Below are 25,768 nucleotides of genomic sequence, written 5' to 3' on the forward strand. Positions count from 1 at the left end.
TAAGGTCGAATCCCCTTATATTTCAATCCAATTACCCGAGACTCATGAAGCCAAGATGACAATACCTGTATCATAAAGGTTCAAGCAGCTGCAACTTTAATGTCTTCACAACACATCTGCCCTCAAAAAAAAGTCTTCACAGCACATTGATTATAATGACAGTCAAAATATAAATCATGCAGCTATCGAAAGCTTCTTGAACCTATTACGCATTTTGACGAAGACTGAAATCCTATAAAAGTGTAAATAAAAAGGCTTCTCATCAGACCAGGTATCTAAACTGTCCTTGAGCGACAACAACATGAATACCTTGTGTTTGGATTACTAGAAGCTTTTCCAGAGGGTCACTTGAAACGTGCTCGAGTTTTTCTATGATCCATCAAAGTTATGTAAATTTGACCAAAGGAATCCCTTATCCAATATGGTAAAAAATTGCACTAGAGCTGGTACAGTTTTCACCTTTCAGTTCCTCTGTAAGCCTCTAGCAACTTAAGGTTGTCAGTTTAAAAATAAACCATGTCACCCTATAACGGAATGATTATTGGCCCTCATAAATAATAAACAAACTTGTTAACATATCATCAAAAGGCTGGAAAGTACTGTTCAGCTTACTCGACTATTATGATCACATGGACATATTAAGTGAAATAAACTCTAGTGTAATGCCATAGACCAAACTTGAATAGGGTTAAAGACATTCCGAGCAGCCACTTTGGAAACAAACTTTAGAACTTGGAATACTAATAAAGATGTACATAGAAATGATCTAATTTATATGTTTCATCTGAAGTACTTTGGTACCATTATGATTCAATAATCATTGGCTCTTTGCTAAGACAAAAAAATGGACAAGGATGTGCCTTGGAGATGATATTGATGTCCAAAACAACAAATGAACAGATTTAGCACTGGGTACTACTTACCACGTATGCTCATGGCTGAGATGAGCTAAGTACACCAAGTGAAAAGAATTCCTAGTTTAGAGTTAGCATTACTACCTTTATTTAGTCACATCATCCAATCCAGTCATTGCATAAGGTGATATCCCTGCAGAAATTTGGCCCAGAGTAGTTCAGGAATTCTGTGATATGGCAAGTTACTTGATATGTATTATGTATATAAGCAAAGCATAAAAAAAACTAAAATCCTGTATAAATATGCTTCAAGAAAATTATTTATGGTACCATCATTTTGTAATCATCAGAGGCCAAACCATAGGAGATGTTAACAGAGGATGTATTTCAACCAGATGCAACTTTTATAATTGGTAAAGCTTATATAAACCTCTTGAACAACAAGCTCTTCCAAATATCATTTATACCACTAGCTACTATAGATAAATCACTTTATACAGAAAATGATCCAAAAGGCTAGGAGGGACAGTGTTCTGATTTACAATTATAAGGTGTTTCAAGAATTGTGGAGGTCTACTTCACAGACCACTGCTGTTCAGGCTTCAGAAACTGCCATTGGGCCATTCCTAGGCGATTCGAAGAACTTGTCTCATAATCAAGCACACAAAGAGGTAAGACTGATGTTTTATGAACAAGGTTTCTTAGTATTACTAGGCAATTGCTCTTTCACAGGAGAATTCCTCTGCAGAAACATACATCAAAGACATCCCCCGTCACTATCGGTAAGGCTTCTCAAAGAACCAAAATAAGCAAGATAATAACCAAAGATCATTGTAATGAGCCAGCAAAAAGTGTTAAAAGGTCAGAGAAATGCTATTGGATATGAGACTATTGGAGATGATTAGTAGGCTCAGTGAAGAACTAGCTAGTTTCTAGTAACTTTTGTGAATTTTGTGTGCCCGACTGCCCGTGCAAATAGGGCACCCCAGTCAGCTCCACCCTGCCAAGGAGGCTCATACTCCAAAGCACAGGGATTGCATGACGTTAGTACAAGTCTACCTACCTAGTTAACTGAATGCAAGATGCCTTTGCCAGTTGCTGCTTCTTTTTTCACCATGAAGGCTCATGCACTGGTAGTTCCAGAAGACTTGCCATACACAGGAAATGCACCTTGACATTGCTGATCTACTTTAGTAGTACTAGTACCAGTACGGCAGCTACATGGTAAGCAGAACGCTGAGCAAGGGAAATGATAGGTTCAGTGTTTTCATTCATGCTAGCCAATAGAATGATTTCGCTGCAACAGCCTTGGGGGCCTTGCAGAGCAGCACCTAAGAGAATCATGAAGGCGGTAGGACCGTTACCGTATCTCCTGACATGACATTAAAATTCCCCAGAGTATGAGGATTCCAATTGCGATCCACAATGCGACATCATCATCAGCGAGGACACACGAAACTATCAATCAATTTCGCAATATATCATATTATTTTCCTTTTTGTTTTTGCAGGCCAATCGCTCTTTTGTGAACAAATTATTTCTCATGCTCGAGAGTACAGAAAAGAGTAAACCAAGCACTCGATCAATCAACGCAATCCAATGAGCTATTGGACGAAGGAACAAGAAGAACCCAACCCGTTCCATCACCTCCGAATTCTACTGTACAGGCGGCGCCTATCTGAACCCCTTCCGGAGTGAGTATCTCGGCGCAGCGGCCGCCTTCTTCACCGCTGCGCCACCAGCGGCCGCCTTCTTCGCCCCGGCGCCACCAGCAGCCGCCCCGTCCTGCGCCTCCGGCGCTCCGGCCACCGCCGGCACCGCCGCATCGGGCTTCTTCGCCAGCTCCGGCGCGGCCGGCGCTGCGTCCTGCCCGGGCGCGAGCGGCGCCTCGGGCCCCGCGGCCGCCGCCACCAGGTTGGTGATGTCCCGGAGCGGCACCCGCCCCGCCGACCGCGGCCTGGACGGGCGCTTCTTCACCCCGCAGCTCCTGACGCCGTACCCGCGCCGCCGGGGCCCGGCCGAGGTCGAAGGAGCGGCGTTCTCCTTGTCAGCTCCGGAGCCGGCGGCGGCCATCGCGGGGGCTCGGGTAACGGGCGCGCTCGGGATCGGGGGCGGAGGCGGCGCGGAGAGGCTGGAGCTGGATGTGGGAGGGGAGCGGCCATGGGTATTTGAGAGCTGCGGCCGAGGAGGGAGGATTTGAGTTTTGGACGAAAATGGTGGAGGGAGCTCGAAGCGCAGGCGAATCTGGGGAAAATTTCGCGAGATGCTGCTGGCTTGGAAATTGGAATTGGGGCGTGGCGGGGAGGAGATGGGATACTGGAGGGCTGGAGGAGGGAGGGGAGGCGACGGCCGCCCAATTTTTTCGGGTCGGCGGGGGCCGGCTGCTCCGCGGAGGGAACTTCAAATTTCCTGGGTTTGGGAGAGAGCACGTGAGCATGTGGCGTGTTCCCCGGTGCGAGTGTGACGGTGTGAGCGCGCAGTCCAGCGGTACTACGAAATTTTGTTTGAATTGAAACTCTGTTAGTCAAATTTGATTAGTTCATTTTTACTGTGCGCCCGGCTGCCTGCTCTCCTGTCCTGTGGAACAACAGGCATTCACGATGCCTTGCCTCATTCCCTCCCTCTTTCTTCGACTCCTGTTAGGCTGTGAAAGGAATCATGTGCTCTTAGGCTAAGAGAGAAGGGAGTGAATTAGGCAATTTAAAATTTTAACCTATGGTTATAAATAGTTTGCACAAAAATTTAATCTAAAACATGCTATCTATATGTGCAACTACGATTCTTCTAGTGAGAAACTCTTGTCCCAAAAAGAATTTTACAACTTTTATTCAATCCTAGCAAAAAACTACTCTAAAAAAGTAAAGTCACACAAATTGTGATATAAAATGTGAAAACTTAAAGAGTGGATAAGAGAAAGCAAACTCTTGACGCAAAAATGTAACCTGTGGTATCAGTAGACAAATATCACCCCTAATTCATGTTGTTCAAACTGTATCGCTTTTCAGCCACCAAGTTTATTCCGAGGACACTTTGACTTGCCACTAAGACAATGCCACCAAAAGTTACCCAAGTTTCCGGTCACCTTAGTCTTGTTTCCTATCAAGGAGCTTCTTCACAAAGAATTTGGGTCTCCACGTCCCTCGCACAAAGTCGTCGACGCCGCTTTCACACCCAGTTGGATGGTCGAAGACGTGCAGGCAAGCCACCAAGACTCCAAAAAGTCCAGCACACCAAGATACAAGGGTGGTTCAATTTAGAACCAGCTCACAAGGATCAACACCTTGCTCTCACACTCTCTCAAGAGCTAATCCTAACACTAACACTCACAAAGTTTTTGTTAAGCCTAAGGATTTGATCAATTTGCATTTGGATGGCTTGAAGACGTTTCTTCAATGTGTGTGTGGGTTCTCTAGACTCCAGCAACTCAAAAATGGCTGAGGTGAGGCATGTATATAAGCCACCAACTCAAGAGAGCCGCTACTCCAACGGCTAGCAAAATTTAAATCGGTGCCTCTAGCATCGGTTTAATCGGTCACTAATGGCTCTGAGTAACCATCGGACCTTCTGACACAAGCTGCAGCTAACGTATGAACCATCAGTTAAATTGATGATGATGTGTCAGTTTAACCGGTCTTCTAGTTTTCATCTCAGATCTCTGCTGCTTACGCGACATTGCACATATGCCTTACTCCTATGCACAATCGGTTTAATCGGTGCCAAAGGCTTTGCTCCTGGTAACTTGACATGCTCTCTGTGTAATAGCACAGTAAATGCACCGACTCCCTCCTGTGCACCATCTGTTTAACTAGTGCTACTGAATTTCTTCATTTGGTCTTCAGAAACGCTATCCAATGCACTAATGCCACTGCGGTTTATCCGATGATTATCATTTTGAATGATGGCTAGGTTTTCATTATGTTTTGGGTATCTCGATAACGAATTGGACATCTTGGATATGGTTTGGACTCCATCCATAGGACCTAGAAATTTTACAAATATGATGTAACAAACTTATTAGTCCTATTGATTATATTGTCACACAATCAATTAAATTACAAATAATAGTTTAATGGGGTACTGGGGAACGCTATGCATTCCTCCATTACGCCGATAGCGTTTTTCCCTCTGCACCGGCCTCCTCTACCACCTCTGCTATTGAAGCGGACGAAGCGGCGTACGACAAATTGTGTGGAGTAGCGGGTGTCTGCTACGCACGCATCGGCCCCACCTCCGCTCGTCCCGCTCGCACCTCCGCTCGCCGCGCCCGCACCTCCACTCACGGCGCCGGTCCCACCTCGGCCTCCGCTCGTTGACGAGCCCCAGCATCACCTCCGCTCCGCTAGCCCGCGCCTGTGCTCGCCGTCGGATGGGAGCAGGGACGGCAGAGGGAGCAGGGAAGCCGGCAGAGGTGGGGGAGCAGAGGAGCAGGCCTAGCTCGATCAGCACCGCCGTGAGGAGAAGCGGGGAGGGGCTCCGCCTGCAGGCTGCAGCGCCGCTGAGTAGGGGCTGCGGCAGGAGGTGGGTGAGCAGAGGAGCAGGTCGAGCTAAAGGCCGCCGCGCCATGGCCGCGAGGGAGCAGGAGCTGCGGAGGATGTGCCGACAAAGCTCAAGGCCGCCACGCCATGGCCTCCCCGCCGCTACACCATGGCCTCTGCCGCAGCGCGAGGGAGGAGGAGGAGGAGGGGCGAGGATGGGTGAGGAGGGAGCAGGACGCGCCGGTGGAGCTCGAGCCCGGCGGCGAGCGAGCGAGGTGGGCCGAGGTGGAGAGAGGCAAAGAACGGCGACGAGCGAGCGAGACGAGAGCGCGGCGGTCGGCGAGAGCGGAGGGAACGGAGAGGGAGGCCGGACCGCTTCACTAGAGAGGGAGAGAGAGAGCAGGAGAGGGAGCAAAGACAGGAGGGGCCGGAGACAGGTATTGATAGTTTAAGGTCAACCGTACGGGAGGCTCCCGTACGGTTGATTTTCCGACCGTTGCTTTTTTCCATTTATAGAAATTTTTTGTCATTTTCTGATTAAAAAAATTTAAAAAAAATACAAGAAAAATTTTGGAGACCAAAAAACATTTCAAGAAAAATAGGAGAGCAGAAAAAAATTTCAAGAAAAAAATTTGGAGACTAGAAAAAAATATCAAGAAAAAAAATTGCGCAGGCTCAGAAACGAAAGCAAGAGCCGGAGGCGAGCAGCACAGGAGGAGGACGGAGAGAGCAGGTAGAAGAGCCGAAGGAGACATCGGTGCTGACTACCGAGAATGGATTTAACCTTACAACTCACAACGATCTCATCTACCTGCTGGTGAGGGAGGAGGGGCTTCCTGGTGGGCGCTGCAGGGCGGGAGCAGGCAGGAGCTACGGCGCTTTCTGGAGGCCGCTGCCTGGTGCCTGGTGCAGACAGGCGGGAGCTGCAGCCAGGGAGCCGCCTGGCGGATGCGGCAGGGACAGGGGCGACTGGCCTCTGCTGCGAGGAGGAGACCGCCGCCGGCCGGTCGCAGGGAGGAGGGGCCGTCCGAATCCAGGCAAGAGCAGCGGAGCACGAGCGAAGGATCGGAGCAGGTGGGGAGGAAGGAGAGAAGAAGAAAAAATGGAAGGAGGTATCCTTGGAGAGGGAGGAGACGAGGGTGGTCAAGAACTTCGCGCGGAGCAGGTGGGAGTGTGGGAGGGGAGGGGTGCGGGAGGATCCAGGTGGGAGTGGGTGGTGGGTCTCATCATGTGGGATCTGTTGGAGAGATCGATAGCTAGAGACGGAAAAAATGGTCGACCGTAGATTCAGCATAGGGGCCAGAGACAGACGAGGAGAAAAAAAAAGAGAGAAGAAAAAACTAATTGAATAGAAAAAATAGAAAAACAAAAATAAAAGAAAAAATCATGTACGGCACGTGGGGTGGGTTGAGGTGCGGCACGTGGGAGCCGTCCTCCATCGCGCGCCAGCGGCGCTTGGGACGAGCGATGATAGAATTGGATTTGCGATATTAGTTATGCTAGCTATTGGCGACGTGACCACGTCGTCCCTGGAAACCCGCTCCATGATCCTCTTTCTGTGGATCACGGCGGCTAGTTAGGGTAGTTGGTTAGGCGCACGTTGTGCTTGTGTACATGTATATAAACTCAAGAGGAGATCAATACAATTGTAGTTGACACTCCAATCTCCTTCATGGTATCAGACGGGGAATCCGACGAGTTCGTTAACCCCTTCTCCTCGCCTTCCTCGCCTCCTTCTGCTGCCATGGACGTCAGCTCCACCTCTGCCCTTGCCTCCGGTTCCTCTAGCTCCTCCACTGCGCAATCCCCTGATGCCCTGCGCGACATCCTTCGTCGGGCTCAGATGGGACCGCCTCTTCCCTCCACCTCCACCGTCTCCCTCGCCCAGATCCAGTCCATGAACATCAGATCTCATGTTCACATCGTCCTTGATCTGGAAAACACCTCCTACTCCCAATGGCGGCGCCTCTTCGACACGGCCTTCGGCAAGTTCGGTCTCCGTGACCATGTCAGCGCCACCGCCACCGCCACCCCTCACTTCTCCGATCCTGACTGGACCATGATCGATGAGTGCATCGTGAATTGGCTCTACACGACCGTCTCCACCGATCTCCTGGACATCGTCATGGAGAAGGACGACACCGCGCTCGCCGTCTGGACGGCCATCGAGGAACTCTTCCACGACAACCGCCTCACGCGCGCCGTCCACCTCGAGTCGGAGTTCCGCTCCCTCATGCAAGGCGATCTTTCCGTGACTGAGTACTGCTCTCAACTGAAAGTGCTCGCAGGAAAACTCGCTGACGTTGGTCATCCCGTTCGTGAGGACAATCAAGTGGTGAACATGCTGCGCAGCCTCAACCCCAAGCTTCGTCACATGATCTCCTCCATCAACGGGCAAGATCCCCTTCCCTCCTTCCACAAGGTGCGCTCCCAGCTTCTCCTTGAGGAGAAGAGCCTCCAGCAACAGGAGAAGCAACTCGGGCCTGGCGCTCAGGCATTCTACGTCGGGCGCCCCTCGTCGTCCACCTCCTCTCCGAGCGCGCCTGGTGCCACCACCAACAAGAAGAAGAAGCGTGGGAAGTCCACCTCCAACGCCGGCTCCTCCTCCAACCCCGCCGCTTCCAGTACCACGGGCGGTTCCGGCAGCGCCGGCGCACCTTTCGCTCGTCCTCCAGCTCCGTCTGCAGCACAATGGCAGGCCGGGTTTAACCCGTGGACCGGCATGGTGCAGGCTTGGCCCATGCCGTTCCGTGTTCCGGCCGCCGGTGTTCTTGGTCCTCGGCCAGGTCAGCCGCCACAACAGGCGTTTGCGGCCCAACTGCCTTCATCGACGGGCGCATCCACCGTGCCCCCGTCGATGTCGCAGCCTTGGGATCACAGCGCTCTGCTCGCGGCACTGAACAACATCGCCTCCAGCCCTGCTGCAAGCACCTCTGAATGGTACTTCGACACTGGTGCGTCCTCTCACATGTCCTCCACACCTGCCCCTCTCCACTCCTTTTCCCACTCCTCTGCTCCCTCTTCCATTCTCGTTGGCAATGGAGCTTCCCTTCCTGTTACCTCTACAGGTGTCTCTTCTATACCTACACCTCATTCTGCTTTGCATCTCAACAATGTTCTAGTCTCTCCTCATTTGATTAAGAACCTTGTGTTCAGTTCGTGCTCTAACCCGTGACAATGCTGTCATCGTTGAATTTGACTCTTCTGGTTTTTCCATTAAGGATCTTCACACCAGGGAGGTGATTCTGCGCTGTGAAAGCAATGGTGACCTTTACCCTCTTCGCTCGTCACCACAGCTGCTCACTGCATCCACTTCCCTTGATCTGTGGCATCAACGGTTAGGGCACCCAGGCCGTCACATTTCCCCCTCCTCTCTTGCATCATTTGAATCTATTATCTTTATATTCAAAGGTTAAAAGAAGCCATCACGTTCGCCGAGAGGGCCAAGAAATTCCCACGTTAATCGGAAAAAAAGAGAAGGATACAGACCGTTGGATTTTATGAAGATCTAATGGTCAAGAATAATCCACGGAATTCAAGCCCGATAAGGTTAATAAATAGTAAATTCGGAATTAAAAATCAAGAAAAAAGAAAATTTTGAGTCGGATACAAACTAGGACCCAAATACCTAAATAAAGAGCCCATATTAAAAATATCATAAAAGTACACAAGGCACACTAGAAGAGCAAATGTTCTATAACAAGGAGAACTTTACAAGAGATTATTCAAATGAGACACGATAACCCAACAGATCAGGTAATTTTAATATTTTTATGAGTATTTTCATCTCATAATAACCAAACCTCTGTTATCCTAACAATTTTATGATATTATACATTACAGGGTTTTGTTTTTACATCAAGAGCCACAATTGATCGCTTCAAAAATACTTCCTGGTTGTAGATGTCATGCAATAGTTGCAACAAAATGCGCACTAAGATAGCCAACAAGTATCACTGCCGTAAATGCAATACATGTCCAGAAGCAATAACACCTAGGTACTCATACTTTCCCGAACATTGATTTTCCAAACACCATGTTACTCATTCTAACCATGATAATATATGTATTGGATTCGTCTCCGAATTAGTGATCATACGACAACTACTACATGCAGTATATTTGATGATGATGCAAAAAAAGAATTCTCAAGAAAACTATTACAATTCTGCTTGAATCACTCAATGGAGAATCTGAAGAAGTTCCTAAAATTATAGAACAACTATATGGAAAGGCACTTATCTTTTGATTCAAACTCAATGACCAAAACCTGACTGAAGGAAAATAATATTATTTAGTTAAGAGAACATTTGAGGCAAACAATAAGCTTGAGTTGGTACATTCAAAAAATAAAATTGAAGGGGTACACAACATTTTCTCTTCTCTGCCGGGGCCTTCGAAAAGGAGCAACACGGAAGCATGGTAGTGTGGAGGGAGCAGCACACATCGTATGATTACATATGTTTTATATTTACTCATGAAATTATTATTACATATGATTACACATGGACTTTGTAAAAACATTAAAATATATAAACAAAAAATATTCTGTAACGCTATGATAGCTAATAAAATACAACTAGACGCGCTATCAGTGCGGGCACACATCGTGTCAAGTTCATATATGCCTAAGTTATATATAAGTCCGAAACCTAAAACACTAGAGTGAGATAATTGTGTCAATATGAAATAACTCTTAACAATTAAAGAAAAAGATAATCTAGCCGTGCAAAATGCGCGGGTATCCTTCTAGTTCAGTTGTAATAAAGCCACTGATCATACCTGCATTGCCTGTCAACTTGGAAAGCACACTCGGTTGCCCTTTTCTCCCTCTACTTCAGTTTCTTATTTTCCCTTTCAACTACTGCATGCTGATGTATGGACATCCCCAATAGCAAGTGTTTCTGGTTTTCACTAGCTACCGACGAAAGTAAGAACTTACTGTAGTAAGTTGGGAAAATCATTTCTAGATGCCCCCACGTGTGAATATTCCCTTTATTTTTTTGGGTAAATCCTTTTGCTAACACTGCAATTTCTCTCAGCCGCTTATTTGCCATTCTCTGCCAATTTGAGTGGTATGGATGCCCCCACGTGTTACCGAGACTTCGATGACAAATTTTTACATGCCACCAGCTAGCGGAAAGTTTCGAAAGCAAAACGACCTCGCTTGATGTCGTTGGAGTTTCAGCGCGTCATTCCATTCCATGGGTGCTATGCTAATATAATAGGCACGCTTAGCATCAGCTTGCAAGATGCCGCGTTCGTCTACGTGCAAGCCATCTCCCGAGCTCAACCTACCGTCCATGTCCATGGCAAGCCACTACGGCACCACCGGACCTGCACGAAAGAAATGATGCAGAACGCAAACAACCTCCCGCGACATCCCCGTCTCATCCCTTCCTCTCCCACAGGCTCTCTGTCGCGTCGCGCGCCACGCTCCCGGCGCTCGCGTCCTCCGCGGCAATGCCAGGCGCCTCGGCGTCCACGACGGCGCAGTACGCGGGCATCGGCGTCTTCGTCGCCATCGTCCTCTACGTCGTCCTCTACTACAGCCGCTCCTTCAACTCGGTCTTCCTAACGCGCCGGCACGGCGCCAACGCCGCGGCCGGCGCCGGGGACGGCGACGCGGCCACCGTGCTCCCCGGCCCGGTGCAGGCGCTCGGCCTCGGCCCCGACGACGTCGCCGTGCTCCCCTCGTTCACGTACCGCTCCCCCTCACCGGGCCGCGGCGACGACGCGAGGGCCACGGCCGCGGCGGCGGCGGCGGACTGCTGCGCGGTCTGCCTCGACGAGCTCCGCGACGGCGCGCTGGTGCGCATGCTGCCGTCGTGCAGGCACTACTTCCACGCGGGGTGCGTCGACGTGTGGCTGCTGTCCCACGCGACGTGCCCGGTGTGCCGGGGGAGCCCGGGCCCCGAGAAAGTCCGCCTGGGCGTGGCGTCCCTGTCGCCGCCGCTCCCGCAGCTACGGCGGCTCGGGGCGGCGGCGTCGCCCGAGCGCGAGAGGGGCGAGGCGTCGGGAGCGGAAGACGCCGTCGTCCCGTCCATGTCCATGTCGCCATCTCCAGTGAGGTCCCCTATGCATTTTGAGCTCATGGTCGTCATGGGCAATGGTAGCTCGGCAGCTGTGTCACCGTCGCCGACACGGCCAAGAACGCCGGACGGCCGGATGTGCAGGACAAGATCACCTTCTCCGGGCGCGTTGGAGCCGCACGACGCTGGAGTGTAGAGTTCGCAAAAATGTTCCTGGGCTCGTTCCGGGGCAAGAATTTTGTATGCTTCACTTTGCCCAGCAAATTTGTGCATGAAGATGCAGATGAGTTGTGTATTGAGATCAGGGCCCATAGGTTTGGGCTGAGTGAGAAAAAGTCGAAACTACCGTCACATTACTCTTGTCTGTACATAAGTCACCTCATAGGCCGATTCCGCTCTGAAGAAAAAATGGGGGAAAAAACGATTCCTCCAAATTTGCAATGTCAGACTTTCCGCTCAATCCCGGAGCCAATGATCTTATCTGACACTCATGCAGACGCAGGCGAAGCCTAACAGTGGTTGATGAATATGCGCTTAAAAATCAATAAAACTTCCTATCAAAAAAAAACAACGGTTGAAGAATCGATGCATGATTTTGCCTACGAATCATGAAGTTGACTTGAACCCTATCCAATTGCCTGCCAGAAAATTCAACCAAACTTTATTCACTATTCTAACTAGGATCACCAATCATGCCTGCCTGCAGCCCTGCACCAGATGATCACTGAATGATCGATCGATGTCAAGCTAGTAGTTCAACGGCTAAACTACACACAGATGACAAAAAGAATCCTAGCAACAAACTCAAATCCATTATCCAGCACCGTATGAACACCAGCAGCATACAACTTATCACAAGGTCATACAGTATTCAGCACGCAACCTCCGGCCTTAACGAAGGGCTTTAAGCCCAGCCAGCGACCCAACTGCAATTCTATCATGCACTTGGCATGCATGCGCACATCCCCCTTTCATTCCTGTGGGCTGTGGCTCCTCTAAATCCCACGTCAACCACCGGGATCAATGATTCGCTGATCGGTTGCCAGCGACATGTCGTTCGAACCATCTCAAGACAAGACCACCGGAATCGGACGTTCTTGGTAGCAGCAGCAGCAGCAGCAGCGGTGGCAGCGGCCATGTCGTCGCCCACCGCCGACCCTTCCGGCGACGGCCCGCCGGTGCCGAACACCAGCAGCTCCAACTTCACGCTGCTGTACATCATCATCGCGGTCCTCGTCGGCGTGATACTCTACATGGCTATCCGCTACGGCCGGTCGGTGCGGGCCGAGTGGCGCCAGCTCCAGGCGGGCGGCCACGGCGCGACGTCGTCGTCCGGGACGGGGATCGGGCTCAGCGTGGACGACATCGCCGCGCTGCCCACGTTCACGTACCGCGCGCGGGCCGCGTCGGCGTCGTCGTCGCCGTCGCCGTCGCCGCTCGGCGGCAGGAGGAGGAGCGGCAGCAAGGGGAAGGCGGCGGAGTGCGTGGTGTGCCTGCAGGAGCTGGAGGACGGCGACGTCGTGCGCGTGCTGCCCCCGTGCCGCCACTTCTTCCACGGCCGCTGCATCGACGCCTGGCTGTGCGCGCACCCGTCGTGCCCGGTGTGCCGCGCGCACCCGGAGACCGAGCGCGCGCGGCTGATGGAGGGGCTCGTGTCCCCGCCACTGCCGCAGCTGCGCCGGTGCGGCGTGTCGCCGGAGCGCCCCACGGCGTCGAGGGTCCTGGCGGATATCTTGGCGCGGTCGCCGTTGAGGAGCAGCTGCTCGACGAGTGGGTCCAAGGAGATGATCGTGTCAAAATCACCATCGCCGAGGCCTCACTTTGGTTCCAGATCTCCGTCTCCAACGCCGCCAGTGTACGCCGGGGTGTGCGATAGGTGCTCGAATTCATCGCCGCCGGGGGTGTCCGAAATTGTTGTTGTCCCAAAGTCGCCGTCGCCGATGAGGTTCAGCACCACCAGGCAGTTGTCGGCGGTGAACATTGGAACATTGGACAGCATAGAGGTGATCACGCCAGCATCACCGTCGACCCCGGTACGGTGCTAATTAGAGAGGACGGTGGTGGTTCGCTGTCGAAGTCGAAGTCACCGTCCTCGTCGCCACATTGAGTACGTAATGGGTACATACAAAAGCACGAGCATTTCATAGGCCTTGCGATGAATCTGATATTTGATTATTTCTTCTTCTTTTTCTGTGTATTTGATCCTTTATGAAAAAAAACAAGGTTTCCTGATTCTTCAATGCACATTATTTCAAAAACTTATGGTGCACTTTTAATAATCTTTCTTTTTTATGAAAGTAGTATATATTTACCGCATAGCATTATTGTGTATAGTGACTTCTGCAAAATTGATTGCATTAAGATTCCTTGCGGTGGAATCAGCCTACCCAAGTTTGAGTCCTCAACTCGACATGGGTGTTTGTATTTTTCTATATTTATTACAGGATTTAACCGGCACTATTATTTTTATAGTAGGCAATATACTCGTCTGCAGCGAGATGTCTATGTTGACTTCATCATTCTTAATAGCCAATGGCGATAAGGTTGCGTGCATGTATTTACAGAGGTATGTGTGTGTATGTTTCTGAAAAAAAAGATGACTTGCATTAGCTAAAAAGGGATTGTCTGTATCACACTTGTGAGTATTTTTCTCTTCAAGTAAAAGTGTTCCCTTCAACTAAAAACATGTTCCACTCAAGAAAAAAATTTACTCTGGTGGAATTAGTGAATGTTGCGCCAAAAGAAATATTCTGCCAGATTTGTAAAATGCGAGCAATTCTTTACTAGTATACTTCAACACTCTACGATTTTCTAATGACATTGCAAAAGATAGAATTCAAGCTTGAAAACTCTAACCCGAGATAGTGTATTGAGTTATATGCACCATCGGGAAATCAAAACTCTAAAGTCTAATACTTAATTTACCTTAAATTTTGAGTGAAAACTCAAACCACGCATCATTCGAAGTTTGTGATATCCATTTCTCTTTTGTATATGATGTTTTCCTTTTTGTCTAGGAAAAAAAAGCAACGGCTCCAAAAGGAAAAATACAATAATTCGCATAACAAGAAAAAACGAACCGAGCGTAGCTCAGCTGATAAGGTTTCTTGTGGTAGAGTTGCCCACCCAGATTTGAATCCTGGACACAATTTGTGGGGCGAGGCACGTTCCATGTGATAGGCCAGATCTAGCTCCACACAATTTGCATGCGCAAATGAGCACGAGCTTTTATGTATGACGGTTGTCAACACATAACATTATGAACAAATAGATCAACATCATGAAATAATTTAATCTATAAAACGAACAAATGATTTGGCATTGTGAACAAGTTAGTTACACATGAAAAAATGCATCTACATAGCAAAAAAAGAGAAATAAAAAAAATAGAAAAAAGAAAAAGAAAAGAAAAAGATCAGTAGACACAGCATAGGCAACCCAACACAGGTGACTTGCGCAAATACAAGTATACAACATCTAAGTCACCTTAAAAGGAGTAAATCTGTTATAGTTTTAGAGACAGTTACTTGTGTGATCGTGTATTTCTAGAGGATGTCAGTTTAAATGGCTTCGCATATAAATAGGATTTCTAGAGGCAATCCGCGAAGCAACTGCCGGAGGATTTCTGGAGCCCCTCGGTGTTTTCTTCAGTTAACATTAAAATAGCCATCTTTTTTATACTAGTGATTAAGAAGCTGAACTGCCTAGTTATTACCATCCTTGGGACGGAATGCACTAAGCTGAGTGCAGTTCAGACTGCAAAGCACAAGCAAGCGAGGCCTTGATTATCTGTACTGATGGTTTGCACTCATGAATCACATCAGGGCGACAGGGCCTGCATGGCAGCGATCGAGGTGCGCCGCATCACCGGGGCTGGCTTAGCCGAACCTGCAGATCGGGAGGCTGGAAACAAACAGAGAAAAACTTGGCGTGCTGCTAGCTCCATCTTTGCCGGTCCTTGGTGCCAAAAGTGTGAACCTTCTCTTTCTGTTCAAAATGGCGTCCCTCTGTAGGTTTACGCATGCACTTCGTCTCCAGACGAAGACCTATTGTGTTGTGTTGTCTCCACCACCTCAGTTCGCCAACGGCCTCACCAGGTTCCCATCTGGGGAGACTCGATTTGATCAGTCTGTGTTGTGTGAGATCATCCGTCGCCGGCGCCACCTAGCCATCGACTGAATCCGGCGGCGGCGGCATTGCATGCACCGCGCGCGCACATGCTGAGCGTGAGCGTGCACCGGTCAAGGCTGCTGGCGGCGGGCCGCGGCCGCGCGGCGCCGGCGCCCGACGATGACGACCTCCGCGTCTACTCCGTGATCCTGGCCTCCGTGGTGTCCCTGATGCTCCTGTGCGGGGTCCTCTCCGTGCTCCCCAGCCCCGGGGCCGTCGCCGCCACCAAGGCCTACGTCGTCCTCGGCGTGGCCGCGATCATGCTCGTGCTCATGCTCCTCGCCTGGCTCGCCGCGCCGGGGATCCGGGCCCTCGCCGGGCCGCGCGGGGCCCCGGCGCCGGCGCCGGCTCCCGCGGCCGCGGCAGCGGCGCCCGTGCGCCTGGCGCGGCGCCTCTGCGCGTGCGGGCTGGCGGACGCGGCGGGGGTCGTGGCCGCGCTGCCGGCGTTCCCGTACGGCGGCGCCGCGGCCGCGGCCGCCGACGGCGAGCGCCGGAGGAGCGGCGTGCTGTGCGCGGTGTGCCTGGAGGACGTGCTCGCCGGGGAGATGGTGCGGCAGCTCCCCGCGTGCAGGCACCTCTTCCACGTGGGCTGCGTCGACGTGTGGCTCCGCGCGCACCGGACCTGCCCGCTCTGCCGCTGCGAGCTCCCGCCGCGTAAGGCCGCTGGTGCGACGGCGACCGCGCCCGTCGTCGCGGCGGGAGCGCTGCCGCCGCCTGTTTGATCTCACTCAGCGGCGCCACTCATCACGCTAGCCACTACCACCCCCCTGATCGAGAAGGGACCGTTCACAAATACAGCTCTCTGGATTCTTATTAGCCTGTCAGAATTCTGAATCACAGTAGATTCTGAAAACTTGACCGAATAAGACATGGCGACGCAGCGATTCGACTTATTGATTTGCGTCCATCCCCGGATAGGTTTGAATTGCTAGAAGGCGCCACGGATAAAGTTTCAGATTTCAAGAAGCTTTCAAGAGCCGGCGGGGAGACAAAAGAAAAAGAAAAGACTGGGCAAAATCAAATCGAATGCGTGCTACCACTCCCGCCTGATGCTTCCAGTTCTAAAATAAAAGGCGGCGGCCAGCAGGGAACATCCAGCTGATGGAGACTGGTACCGACATGCTATGGGCTCGCTCTAGACCTCTGTATCTAGGCAGCTGGTGAGTATGCGTCTGATTCTGACACTCTTATCTCCCCATCTTTGTGCACGACCTCGACGTCGATGGTGTGATCAGATCATGTGCCACCGCCCACCGCACCGGCCACAGGGCACTTCGCCGGACGCAAGGCATCTGCGTTTCTTTCGATTTGCAACGTCCCTGCATTGCTTCTAGCTAATTCCTAGCTAAAAGCCCTTCCCATCTGCTAGAAGATTACAACAATACACACTGCGATTGTTGAGAATATCCCTAGCATCAGCACATGGGATCCCTCTGCATCCCACCACGCCGACTGTGTGGACGAACTGAATTAGGGGCTTTTGAGAAGGCCCGGAATCAGCCGAGGCCCCGCGAAGCTCTCAAAAGTCAACCGTACGTGTTGGGCGTCTCGAGTTTCTGGAACTGAAGGAAGGAAGGAAGGCAGAGCTCAGCTCGTCACTCATCACAAAAGCATTTCCAGGCTCCTCTGTTTGTTGGAGAAACAGAACATATGCTCTGTTCCCGCCACTACTATTATTACTAGCTCGCCGCCGCTCCTCGACCGCCATGTGTCGCCTCGCCCTCGCCTACTCCTGGCGTCCACGACGGCGGGCCACCGTGGACTAGGCGGTCGAATGAGTCCACCCTCACCTGACCTCGTTAACTTGCCGTGCGCGGCCCCCATCGACAGCGACCTCCGTTGTGGTTTGCGGCCGCCGCGCCGCGATCCGGCCCCTCGCCCAATTTTCCACACCCCGTCCGGAGCCCACCGCCGCTCCAAAACCGTAAGCCGCGCAAACCGCCGGCCGCACAGCCAGCCCAGCCACCAAAGGAACACGTCGCTCTCTGTCTCTCCACCGCGCACCACGACGCACCGCCGCCGCGCGCCTATTTCTAGCCCGCCTCCGCATCATTCTGGCCGCCACGGGACCCTCGACACACTTGTTCAAGAACACCCCTCCCTCACACCCCCTGTCCTGGAAGCAGAGACAAGCTCTCGCAGCCGACACGCATGCTGACGCTGCACCCGAGGGTGGTGGCGGCGAGCGCGGCCGAGGACGACGGCGCCCACGGCGAGGGCCGCGCCTGCTACTGCGTCGTGGCGGCCTGCGTCTCGCTGCTGCTCTTCGTCGTGCTGGCCGCCGCGACGGGCAGCGTCGCCAGGGCCTGCGCCATCACCGCCGCGGCCGCGCTCCTGCTAGGCCTCGCCGGCTGGGCCGCGACCGCGTGGGACGGCGCCCCGGCGGCGGCGGCGGCGGCGGCGCGGCTGCACCAGTCCGGAGCCGGCGGCAGCGCTCCGGCGGCGGCGGCGGTGAGGCTGGTGGTGCACCGCCGATGCGCGTGCGGGCTGGCGGACGCGGCCATCGGCGCGCTGCCGGCGTTCGCGTACGAGCCGCCGCCCGTCGCGGCGAAGGGCGGCGGCGACGACGACAAACCGCGCGGCGGCGGCTCCGTGCTGCTGTGCGCGGTGTGCCTGGAGGACGTGCGCGCCGGCGAGATGGTGCGGCAGCTGCCGGCGTGCCGCCACCTCTTCCACGCCGACTGCGTCGACGCCTGGCTGCGCGCTCACCGGACCTGCCCGCTCTGCCGCTGCGACCTCTCCCCACGGAACCCCATCGCCAAGGCCGCCGCGGCGGCCGCCGTCACAGTGGAGTCCTCGGCCGACGCCCTGCCGCCGGTTTGAGCAATCCATCGATCAGCTCGCCGGAATCTGGGCGGTGTATTGTATTCGGCACGCCTACTGTACATTCTCGATCTCTAACACAGCACAAAGCAGATTAGAATACATTGATGAAGTGGTCTAGCCTCCACTTTTGATGATGTGTAATTCTTCATTGCGACGCACGACCAATCGAAAATTCTGATCTCCAAGGCGCGACGTGCGTCGCCGGAAAATATCTGCGAGAATTCGAGTGGCTCCAGCTCTTGCCTGATGCTTCCGGTCGCCAAAGATAGGGAGCATCCAGCCGATGGAGACCCGTACCGGATCGTACGGATCGCGGAGCTCGACGTGCTTGACATTGGCCGCTACCGGACAACCCCGTCGATCACGGCAGCTGCAGCTCAGGTAGGCCATGGGCGTGCGCCGGTGCAGATGCTGTTGCGCCGGCCAATTACGCTTCGCTTGGAGCGTATGCAGCAAGAAGAAAGGTCCGTGTTTCCCAGGAAACCCATCCAAGCTTTTGTCTGGGTTTGGGTGTGATCAAGACATCGTTTCAGTGATGGCATATCTGTCTGTGCTGTTGATCAGTCAAACTGACATGGTGTGGTTTGGTTTCAGTGGCTAAACTTTAGTCCGTGTCACATTAAACATTAAAGAGAATCTTAGTATTTAGAAATATTAAATAAAAGTTAATTATAAAACTAACTGCAGAACCCTAGAGCTAAACTGCGTGACGAATCTAATGAGGTATACTAATCCATGATTAGTGGAAGGTTACTGTAATATTACTGTAGCAAATTGTGGATTAATTAGCCTCGTTAGATTCGTCTCGCGAATTAGCACTCAGCTGTCAAAAAAATTTTATAAACAGATTTTATTTAATACTTCAAAATAGTAATATTCTTTTTGATGTGACAGAGACTTGAAAAAAAGTATGTGGAATCCCAACAGCACCGTCTTTTTCGTTTTGCTTCACTTGCTTTCAGAGCAGGGGCGAATGATGACACTCGATTAGCAACCGAACTTGATGGTAACTTAAAATCCAAATGTGTACTCAGATATTTTTGCTGTTAGTGATCTTTTTGTGTTACTGCTATAGTTTATTATAAGACACGCATCCTCCGATTCATCAGTCACCTTGTGCACGGCCATAGAAGCCACGGTGGGTCAGTGGCTACGGGTTTGGTTTCTTTCTTTTGTTTTTTTATAACAGTACATGTATTATACGATAAGGAAAACGTACATCCGCACCGTGCAGGTACACGAACCCACTGGAAGGTTACAAAGGGGGACAGCTGTCCCAACTTTTTGCACAAAAGACCCTAACAAAAAATAAATTACAACGAGATCCACTGGATCTTCTGCGCCTCCTGACCGCCACCGCAGTCGTCCTCCTCCGTCGATGCTGAAGCCATGGCCGGAGAAAGAGGCAGACAGCAGCACCACCGAAGCTAACAGAAACCCCATCGCACACTGGCTCTGGGAGGAACCGCAATAGATGAACTCCATGAAGGAACCTCGGTCGGGGACGCACCCCGGGCTTCTGTAGCCATGGATCAGTGCTTCGCGCCGACGAGCAGCAAGAAAGGAGCACCGAACCATCCACCTCGACGCCCACGAACCCACAGCTTCCCCTCTGCGAAACTCAACCGACGTACGAACCGCCGGAGAGCAGCTTCCAAGAAAGAGGTCAACAAGAACGGAGAACGAACCTGCTGCCGCAAGTCGCCACCCCGAATCAAGAGACCCCTCCCTCACAGGCCTCTCACCGGCGCGGAAGCGAACGACGGCGAAGCGGAGACAAGGCCGGAGGGACTTATTCCACGGTTGCGCCGCCGCCGCCGTCCGGAAACCCTACCCTAGATAACCTAGGACCTAAACTACAACCTAATCTACACCGCCCAGCTGAGAACCGGAGATCCCCCTCGCATCCGAGGCCCAGAGGGCCACCGGAGGCGACAGGGATCGACGGCCTCGCCGGCGGGGAGCACGGGGAACTCCCTTCTCGCCTCGCTCAACTGTAGCAGACGGGAGGAGAAGAAATGGGCTGATTTTCCTACGGGTTTGGTTTCAAGGAAGAGGTTATCTGTGGCAGAGGACTGAAAAAAATGCAGCGGTTAGTGTGGTAGCGGTAAATCCGCCAGCAAGGAATGAAGCCACTGGAAACCGAGGTGTGTGGCGAGAAAGAGTAGCTGAGCGCCAATGTGGAATTGCTAAACAAAACAGGAGTTGAACTGAAATCTAGATCACTAGATGTAATGAAACAATTGATCCTTCAAACCGAGCCCCCGGAAAGATGATTTCATCCGTGTTGAAAAAAAAAGCTTTTATTGCCCATTGTATAGCATTGACCACATTAGCAATTAACTGGCTCGACCAATTTGGTAGAGTGGAGTCTATGCTCCTTCCCTCTTTGCCATGTGTTAGCATGCTTAGATGGTATTTGGATCTAAATGCTAATGCACAAAAGTGATAAAGTTTAGTATTAGTCCATCCAAACAGAAGTATTAACAGGGTGAGCTAAACTTTAGCCAAAATTTAAAACTATTTTTTTCTTCTAAAAAATAGATGCTAAAATTTAGCACTTAACTTGAGCCCATTCAATCAAGCCCTTAGTCACAAGATGCTCCTAGAGTATTCATGCGCAACATAACATCCTCTTCAAAAACTCAAAAGTTCTTTTTTCAAGAAAAAACACGGGTGTGTGAGTGTGATGTATTGCCTGCGTGGTGCATGCGATTTTGTAATTCTTTATCTATTTCTAAAAAAACGGACCGTTTCTGCGGTTGATTTTTGGTCCGTCGATACTCGGTGAAAGGTGAGTCCACTCAACTTACGGCCCTCTCTCTGGTTCCGTGTAGTCGTCCGTGAACTCGGACCGTCCGCAGCTCCTCCGCCCGCAATCCCATCTGCATCCATCCCTCCACATCCCGCCTGCTGCTCTCTAGCGACCTGGTGGTGCGTGGTGGCCCTCCTGCCGGCAGCATACTCCGGCGCATAGGTACTCCTGGCACCCGCTGCGCGGGTCCGCCATCCATTGCCACAACCACAAACTTCATTCTGCAGGCAGCGCGGTTCCCAGCGCACGAGCCCGCGCGAGGGCACTTGCGGCGCCCGTGCCTGATGAGCCCGCAGAGGCCCTTGAGGCTGCGAGTGCACAGGCAGCGGAGGCCCCTCCCGGCATCCAATCTCAGTGGCTTCAGCAGCAATCGATAGTAGATGAATCAAATTATTTTGCGATCTGTTTTATTCTGCTGCAAGCAAGCACAGCAGGGGCGTCGTCAGGGATGGCTGCAGATTCACCGCAGCAGGCGCAAGCAGGGGTGAGCAGAGACGCCGTCATTCGGGACAGCCACAGATTCGAATCAGATGCGTGCTCGCGGGCGGAGTTGGGATGAAGTGGGATCATAGACAACCTTACAAAAAATGCAATTTACTACTTTCAGATCATGTATCCATCCCTATTAATATCTGAAGCATCGTTCTTGGGAGGCAAGGTTAGATGCTGTCGGCAAGACACTTGTATACGAAGTCTGCCTCCCTGATGTGTCAATCGCCACTTCGATTCTCCGTGCTCGTCTGTCACGTTTGTTGGTTACCAAGGTTTGCTTGCTTCTGTTCTTTACCTTTTCTTCCTTTGACTATATTCACAGATCATGATGTTTGAAATGTGCTCACAACTATATTCACATAAACTACAACTCTAATTTTTTTCCATTATTGAAATATAGAGATACTTACCCCCTATTTTATTTTTGCCGGGTAGGGAAGGATTGATACTACTTCCCTGAACTAATTGGCAAATAATTAAGTTTCTTCATATCTCTTCTACTATGGAACGAAAATGCGAAGGCGCAAGAGGTTAAAATGTTCAAATATTTGTAGAGATATGTGGCTGGATATTTAGGGGATTGGATAAATTTATTGCTTTTTATCTTTGTTGGCAATGGAAACATTTCAACAATCTTCCTATTTATCGGTGGTAGGGTGAGAAGACAAGTGGTATGCATTGGTTCAATCTTTCCGGGTGAGAAGACAAGTGGTATGCATTGGTTCAATCTTTCCTAATATGCTTCCTGTACATGAAAATTGACCATGTACATATTGTTCAAATATTTTATCAGAATTTGCACAAGTATAGTTTTGAAAAATGATATACTACCATGAAAAATATGGGCCCGGAGCCTGGACATGACAGTGTTGGAGCAGATAAAAACTCGTAGCAACGCACGAGCAACTATGCTAGTCAACATAGAAACTAGATTTTCGTACTGTTTAGTTGGCTGGTTGGCTAGGATGGCTGGCTGGCAAGCAGTGTTCCTAGTGAGCGCGGCGGGGAGCGAGATGAGCCACCTGCCTAGCGGATCAGCCACCAGCCCAGTGGATCAGCAATCCGAACGGGGGATTTGTAGTTGAACTGTAATATTACTCCTAAGTCCTAACTACAGCAACCGCGTTGGGCTGTCAATGTCCATTGGCAGATCTTTTAACCGCTTGTCTCAGTCAGTAGTGTTGTCAGGTTGTTTTCAATCGCAATTCACTCCGTGGAAATCACGATGACTGGACAGAATTTGCATGATCGCTAGCATAATAAACTGCATTATAGTTGACAAATACTAGGCTACATGTATACAGCCAGCAGAACAGCACACTAGCACAACTATATATAAACCCCCCCTCCCCCCAAAAAAATAGTACTATGTGCAAAACTATCCCAAAAGTCGAAACTACCCTTCAGCCGCCGGGACACGACCCAACCCAACCAGGCAACCCCCCTGCCGGAGCTACACCGGCGGCAGCGGCGGCTCGGTGGACGATGGCAGCGCGGGCCCCTCGGGCGGTTCTTTGCCGCCCTTCCTCGGCACGACGTGGCACCTGCACACGGGGCACGTCGCGTGCGAGTCGAGCCACATGTCGATGCAGCCGACGTGGAACGCATGCGCGCACGCCGGCAGCCGCCGCGCCGGCTCCCCGGCCTTCATCGCCTCGAGGCACACCGGGCAGTCCCCGGGCGCGGGCGCGGCCGGCGGCTCGTACGGGAACGCCGGGGCGGCCGCCGCGATGGCCGCGGCCGAGAGCCCGCCGCGGCCGGCCCGTGCCTCCTCGTCGCCACCGTCGGCGGCCGGCGGGGCGCCGAAGGCGCGGGCGGCGCACGAGACCGAGAAGAGGAGCGCGCAGTACATGGCGAGCGTGACCCACAGGTACCTGACGAACGCGGCCAGGATGACGAGCACCAGCGCGCTGCGCTGCGCGGCCACCGCGTCGCCGAACGCCTGCGCGCGCCACGGGTGCTCCGCCGCCGCCGCCGACATCCTCAACTAGCTGCGCCGCCTGTGGTGAGCTAGTGTGGCTGCTCTCGTGTGGTGACGGCGAGTTCGTGCGAGCGAGCATTGGCGGCATCTGGCGAGGGAATTTAAGCTGCCCGGCGGCCAACCGGATAATGCCGTCGGGTTAGTTCCCGGGCGGCGTGTGCAGCGCGCAGCTGCAACTAGACAGGCGGCATTCGAGACTTGTGCGAGAGTTGCTTTCCTGGGCGGGCGAGGTCGATCGAGGTGATTGGATTTTTGTGTGATGCATCTCATCTCGAGCAATATACAATCCTGCATCGCCAACTGGAGTCAATGCTTGTCTCGGCAAGAAAGGCTTCGTGGAGGAAGGGGACCTGTTAGAAAACTGCTCTGAATGATGGTGAGGGACTAAAAAGGCGACTAGAGAGGGGTGAAGGAGAGCCGATAAAAAATTAACAAAATCAGAAACTCGGCTTAGGATCCCAAGTACACACCTGACCCTAGAATTCTAGGTGTAGTATGAAATAGCTATGGATGAGTTACACCAACACAAAACACCCTAGGAACAAGCGAGACAAAGTGCGGAAGCAAATACGCAGAAGCAGCAACAGAGAACGCACGGTATATGAGCACCGGTTAAACTGACGAGTGAAGAAGGTCTTCACCGATTTAACCGATGTCACAGAGCCGACAACACGACAAAGCAAGCACCGGTTGATCCGACGTATAGGTTTGAACAGCGTCGGTTCAATCGGCGAAAGTGCACCGGATGATCCGACAAAATCAATTTAAAACGTCGGTGCAGTTGTCCAGAGACGTCACAAAACCAATTTCCCAAACACCGGTTGAACCGACGAAATCAAATCCAAAACACCGGTGCAGCTATCCAGAGAGACTGCAAAACGTATCACACTGAACACCGGTTGAACCGATGCTAAGAGCCTTCTATACGCCTGTGCAACAACCCAAACACCAAAACCCTAACAGCTGAAAAAAAACCTACTCACCGGTTGATCCGACGCAGCATATTACAAGCGCCGGTTTAACCGGTGATAGGAAAAAGTCTGCCCGTGCCCAGAAACGATTTTTCAGCCCGCAACACTTGAAAAACTCGATGATTGGAGAATCAAATCAAGTCAAAATCTCACCAAATTTTGTAGGCATGATGACAAAGGACTTGTGAACATGTCCACGGAAGGAATCGACAAATCACTCCATGGTTAGGGAGGAATCGAGGAATTCCTGAGCAAAACGGGGTTTTCTCAAAAACACAAGAACGTCAATTCAAGGGAGCTCGTGAATCCTAGTGATCTTGGACTAATAGAAGCGGTTTGGATCCATCACAAAGAGCTCGGAAAGTCACCAAAATCTCGTGCACCAAAACTCGTTAAATCAAAACGAAAATCATCACACGAGAGGAGTGCGACCCATGAATTTGATGCAAGATCAAAACCCCGGAGGGCACAAGGAGGATAGAGCCTCATTTCCCAATCAAATCCAATACAAGGTCTCAAAAATCCATTCTCCAAATCCCACCCTAGAGAATGGAAAGGGAGGAAGAGTGGAAGGGAGAGGGGGCGCACGGGAGAGGGGAGAGGCGTGCGTGCTGTCCAGGCAAAGGGGAGAGAGCCACTGATAGAGAGTGGGTGAGGGGATATTTATGCCCACTAACTCTAGAACTAAAAGACTAAACTACCCCTAGACTAAATTAGACACTAGAAAGCCTGTAGGGGCAAAACCGTAAAAAGATACAAGGACTCCTCCGACGGCCGATGTTCTTTCTTCGAATCGAAGTTTTCTCCGCGATGCCGCCACGTAGATGAAGATCCGGTCCGCGATTTTGGAAGGTCCGCGAAACCCGGGTAGGTGGCCCGTTTTGAGAAAACTGCAAAAACTCCACGTGCGGGAAGCTTCCCGCCTCCATGCCGTGGCCCTGGACGTCGTTTCCGCCTCGGCCTCCTGACGGCCCTAGACGCCGCCCGACGCCCGTCACCTCCTCGCCCGCAGCGAGGCTCTAGACGCCGTCGACGCCCGTTCCTCCGCCAGTCCCGAGACCAACGCCCGTGCCTCCACGACTTGGGGTCTTCAACCGCCGTCCGCCAGCTTGGTTTTGTGGCGCAAACCAAGAAACCCGCCATCCGTCGGCG

The 25,768-nt window shown here is 51.8% G+C and overlaps 4 protein-coding genes, 1 long non-coding RNA gene and 1 pseudogene across 5 annotated transcripts; 4 read left to right on the top strand and 2 right to left on the bottom strand.

Annotated features, from left to right (window-relative positions):
- Nucleotides 1–587: 587 nt before the first annotated feature.
- On the bottom strand, nucleotides 588–3,254 carry LOC120704772 (circumsporozoite protein-like). The gene is made up of 2 exons (XM_039989307.1): nucleotides 2,502–3,254; nucleotides 588–1,047 (listed from the first exon to the last, which is right to left on the bottom strand). The coding sequence occupies exon 1, from the start codon at nucleotides 2,925–2,927 to the stop codon at nucleotides 2,529–2,531; it is 399 nt and encodes a 132-aa protein (XP_039845241.1). The 5' UTR covers nucleotides 2,928–3,254; the 3' UTR covers nucleotides 588–1,047; nucleotides 2,502–2,528.
- Nucleotides 3,255–12,230: 8,976 nt separating this feature from the next.
- LOC120704773 lies at nucleotides 12,231–13,920 on the top strand (annotated as a pseudogene).
- A 1,658-nt stretch (nucleotides 13,921–15,578) lies between these two features.
- On the top strand, nucleotides 15,579–16,302 carry LOC120702109 (E3 ubiquitin-protein ligase EL5-like). The gene has a single exon (XM_039985872.1). It carries the CDS (start codon nucleotides 15,579–15,581, stop codon nucleotides 16,251–16,253), a length of 675 nt encoding a protein of 224 aa, XP_039841806.1. The 3' UTR covers nucleotides 16,254–16,302.
- Nucleotides 16,303–17,457: 1,155 nt separating this feature from the next.
- LOC120704774 (probable E3 ubiquitin-protein ligase ATL44) lies at nucleotides 17,458–18,959 on the top strand. The gene has a single exon (XM_039989308.1). It carries the CDS (start codon nucleotides 17,683–17,685, stop codon nucleotides 18,352–18,354), a length of 672 nt encoding a protein of 223 aa, XP_039845242.1. The 5' UTR covers nucleotides 17,458–17,682; the 3' UTR covers nucleotides 18,355–18,959.
- Nucleotides 18,960–21,195: 2,236 nt separating this feature from the next.
- Nucleotides 21,196–22,453, top strand: LOC120704775. Its single transcript, XR_005687672.1, has 2 exons — nucleotides 21,196–21,936; nucleotides 22,320–22,453. It is a non-coding gene; the product is annotated as an uncharacterized LOC120704775 (long non-coding RNA).
- A 664-nt stretch (nucleotides 22,454–23,117) lies between these two features.
- Nucleotides 23,118–23,645, bottom strand: LOC120702110 (RING-H2 finger protein ATL39-like). The gene has a single exon (XM_039985873.1). It carries the CDS (start codon nucleotides 23,643–23,645, stop codon nucleotides 23,118–23,120), a length of 528 nt encoding a protein of 175 aa, XP_039841807.1.
- Nucleotides 23,646–25,768: the final 2,123 nt, after the last annotated feature.

The sequence above is a fragment of the Panicum virgatum genome, chromosome 4K (assembly GCF_016808335.1).
Source record: "Panicum virgatum strain AP13 chromosome 4K, P.virgatum_v5, whole genome shotgun sequence".
Taxonomy (NCBI): Eukaryota; Viridiplantae; Streptophyta; class Magnoliopsida; order Poales; family Poaceae; genus Panicum; species Panicum virgatum.

Bases quoted from the DNA above. Each gene is read 5' to 3' on its own strand.
- LOC120704772 (XM_039989307.1), bottom strand. From the start codon at position 2,927: ATGGCCGCCGCCGGCTCCGGAGCTGACAAGGAGAACGCCGCTCCTTCG.
- LOC120702109 (XM_039985872.1), top strand. From the start codon at position 15,579: ATGCTGAGCGTGAGCGTGCACCGGTCAAGGCTGCTGGCGGCGGGCCGC.
- LOC120704774 (XM_039989308.1), top strand. From the start codon at position 17,683: ATGCTGACGCTGCACCCGAGGGTGGTGGCGGCGAGCGCGGCCGAGGAC.
- LOC120702110 (XM_039985873.1), bottom strand. From the start codon at position 23,645: ATGTCGGCGGCGGCGGCGGAGCACCCGTGGCGCGCGCAGGCGTTCGGC.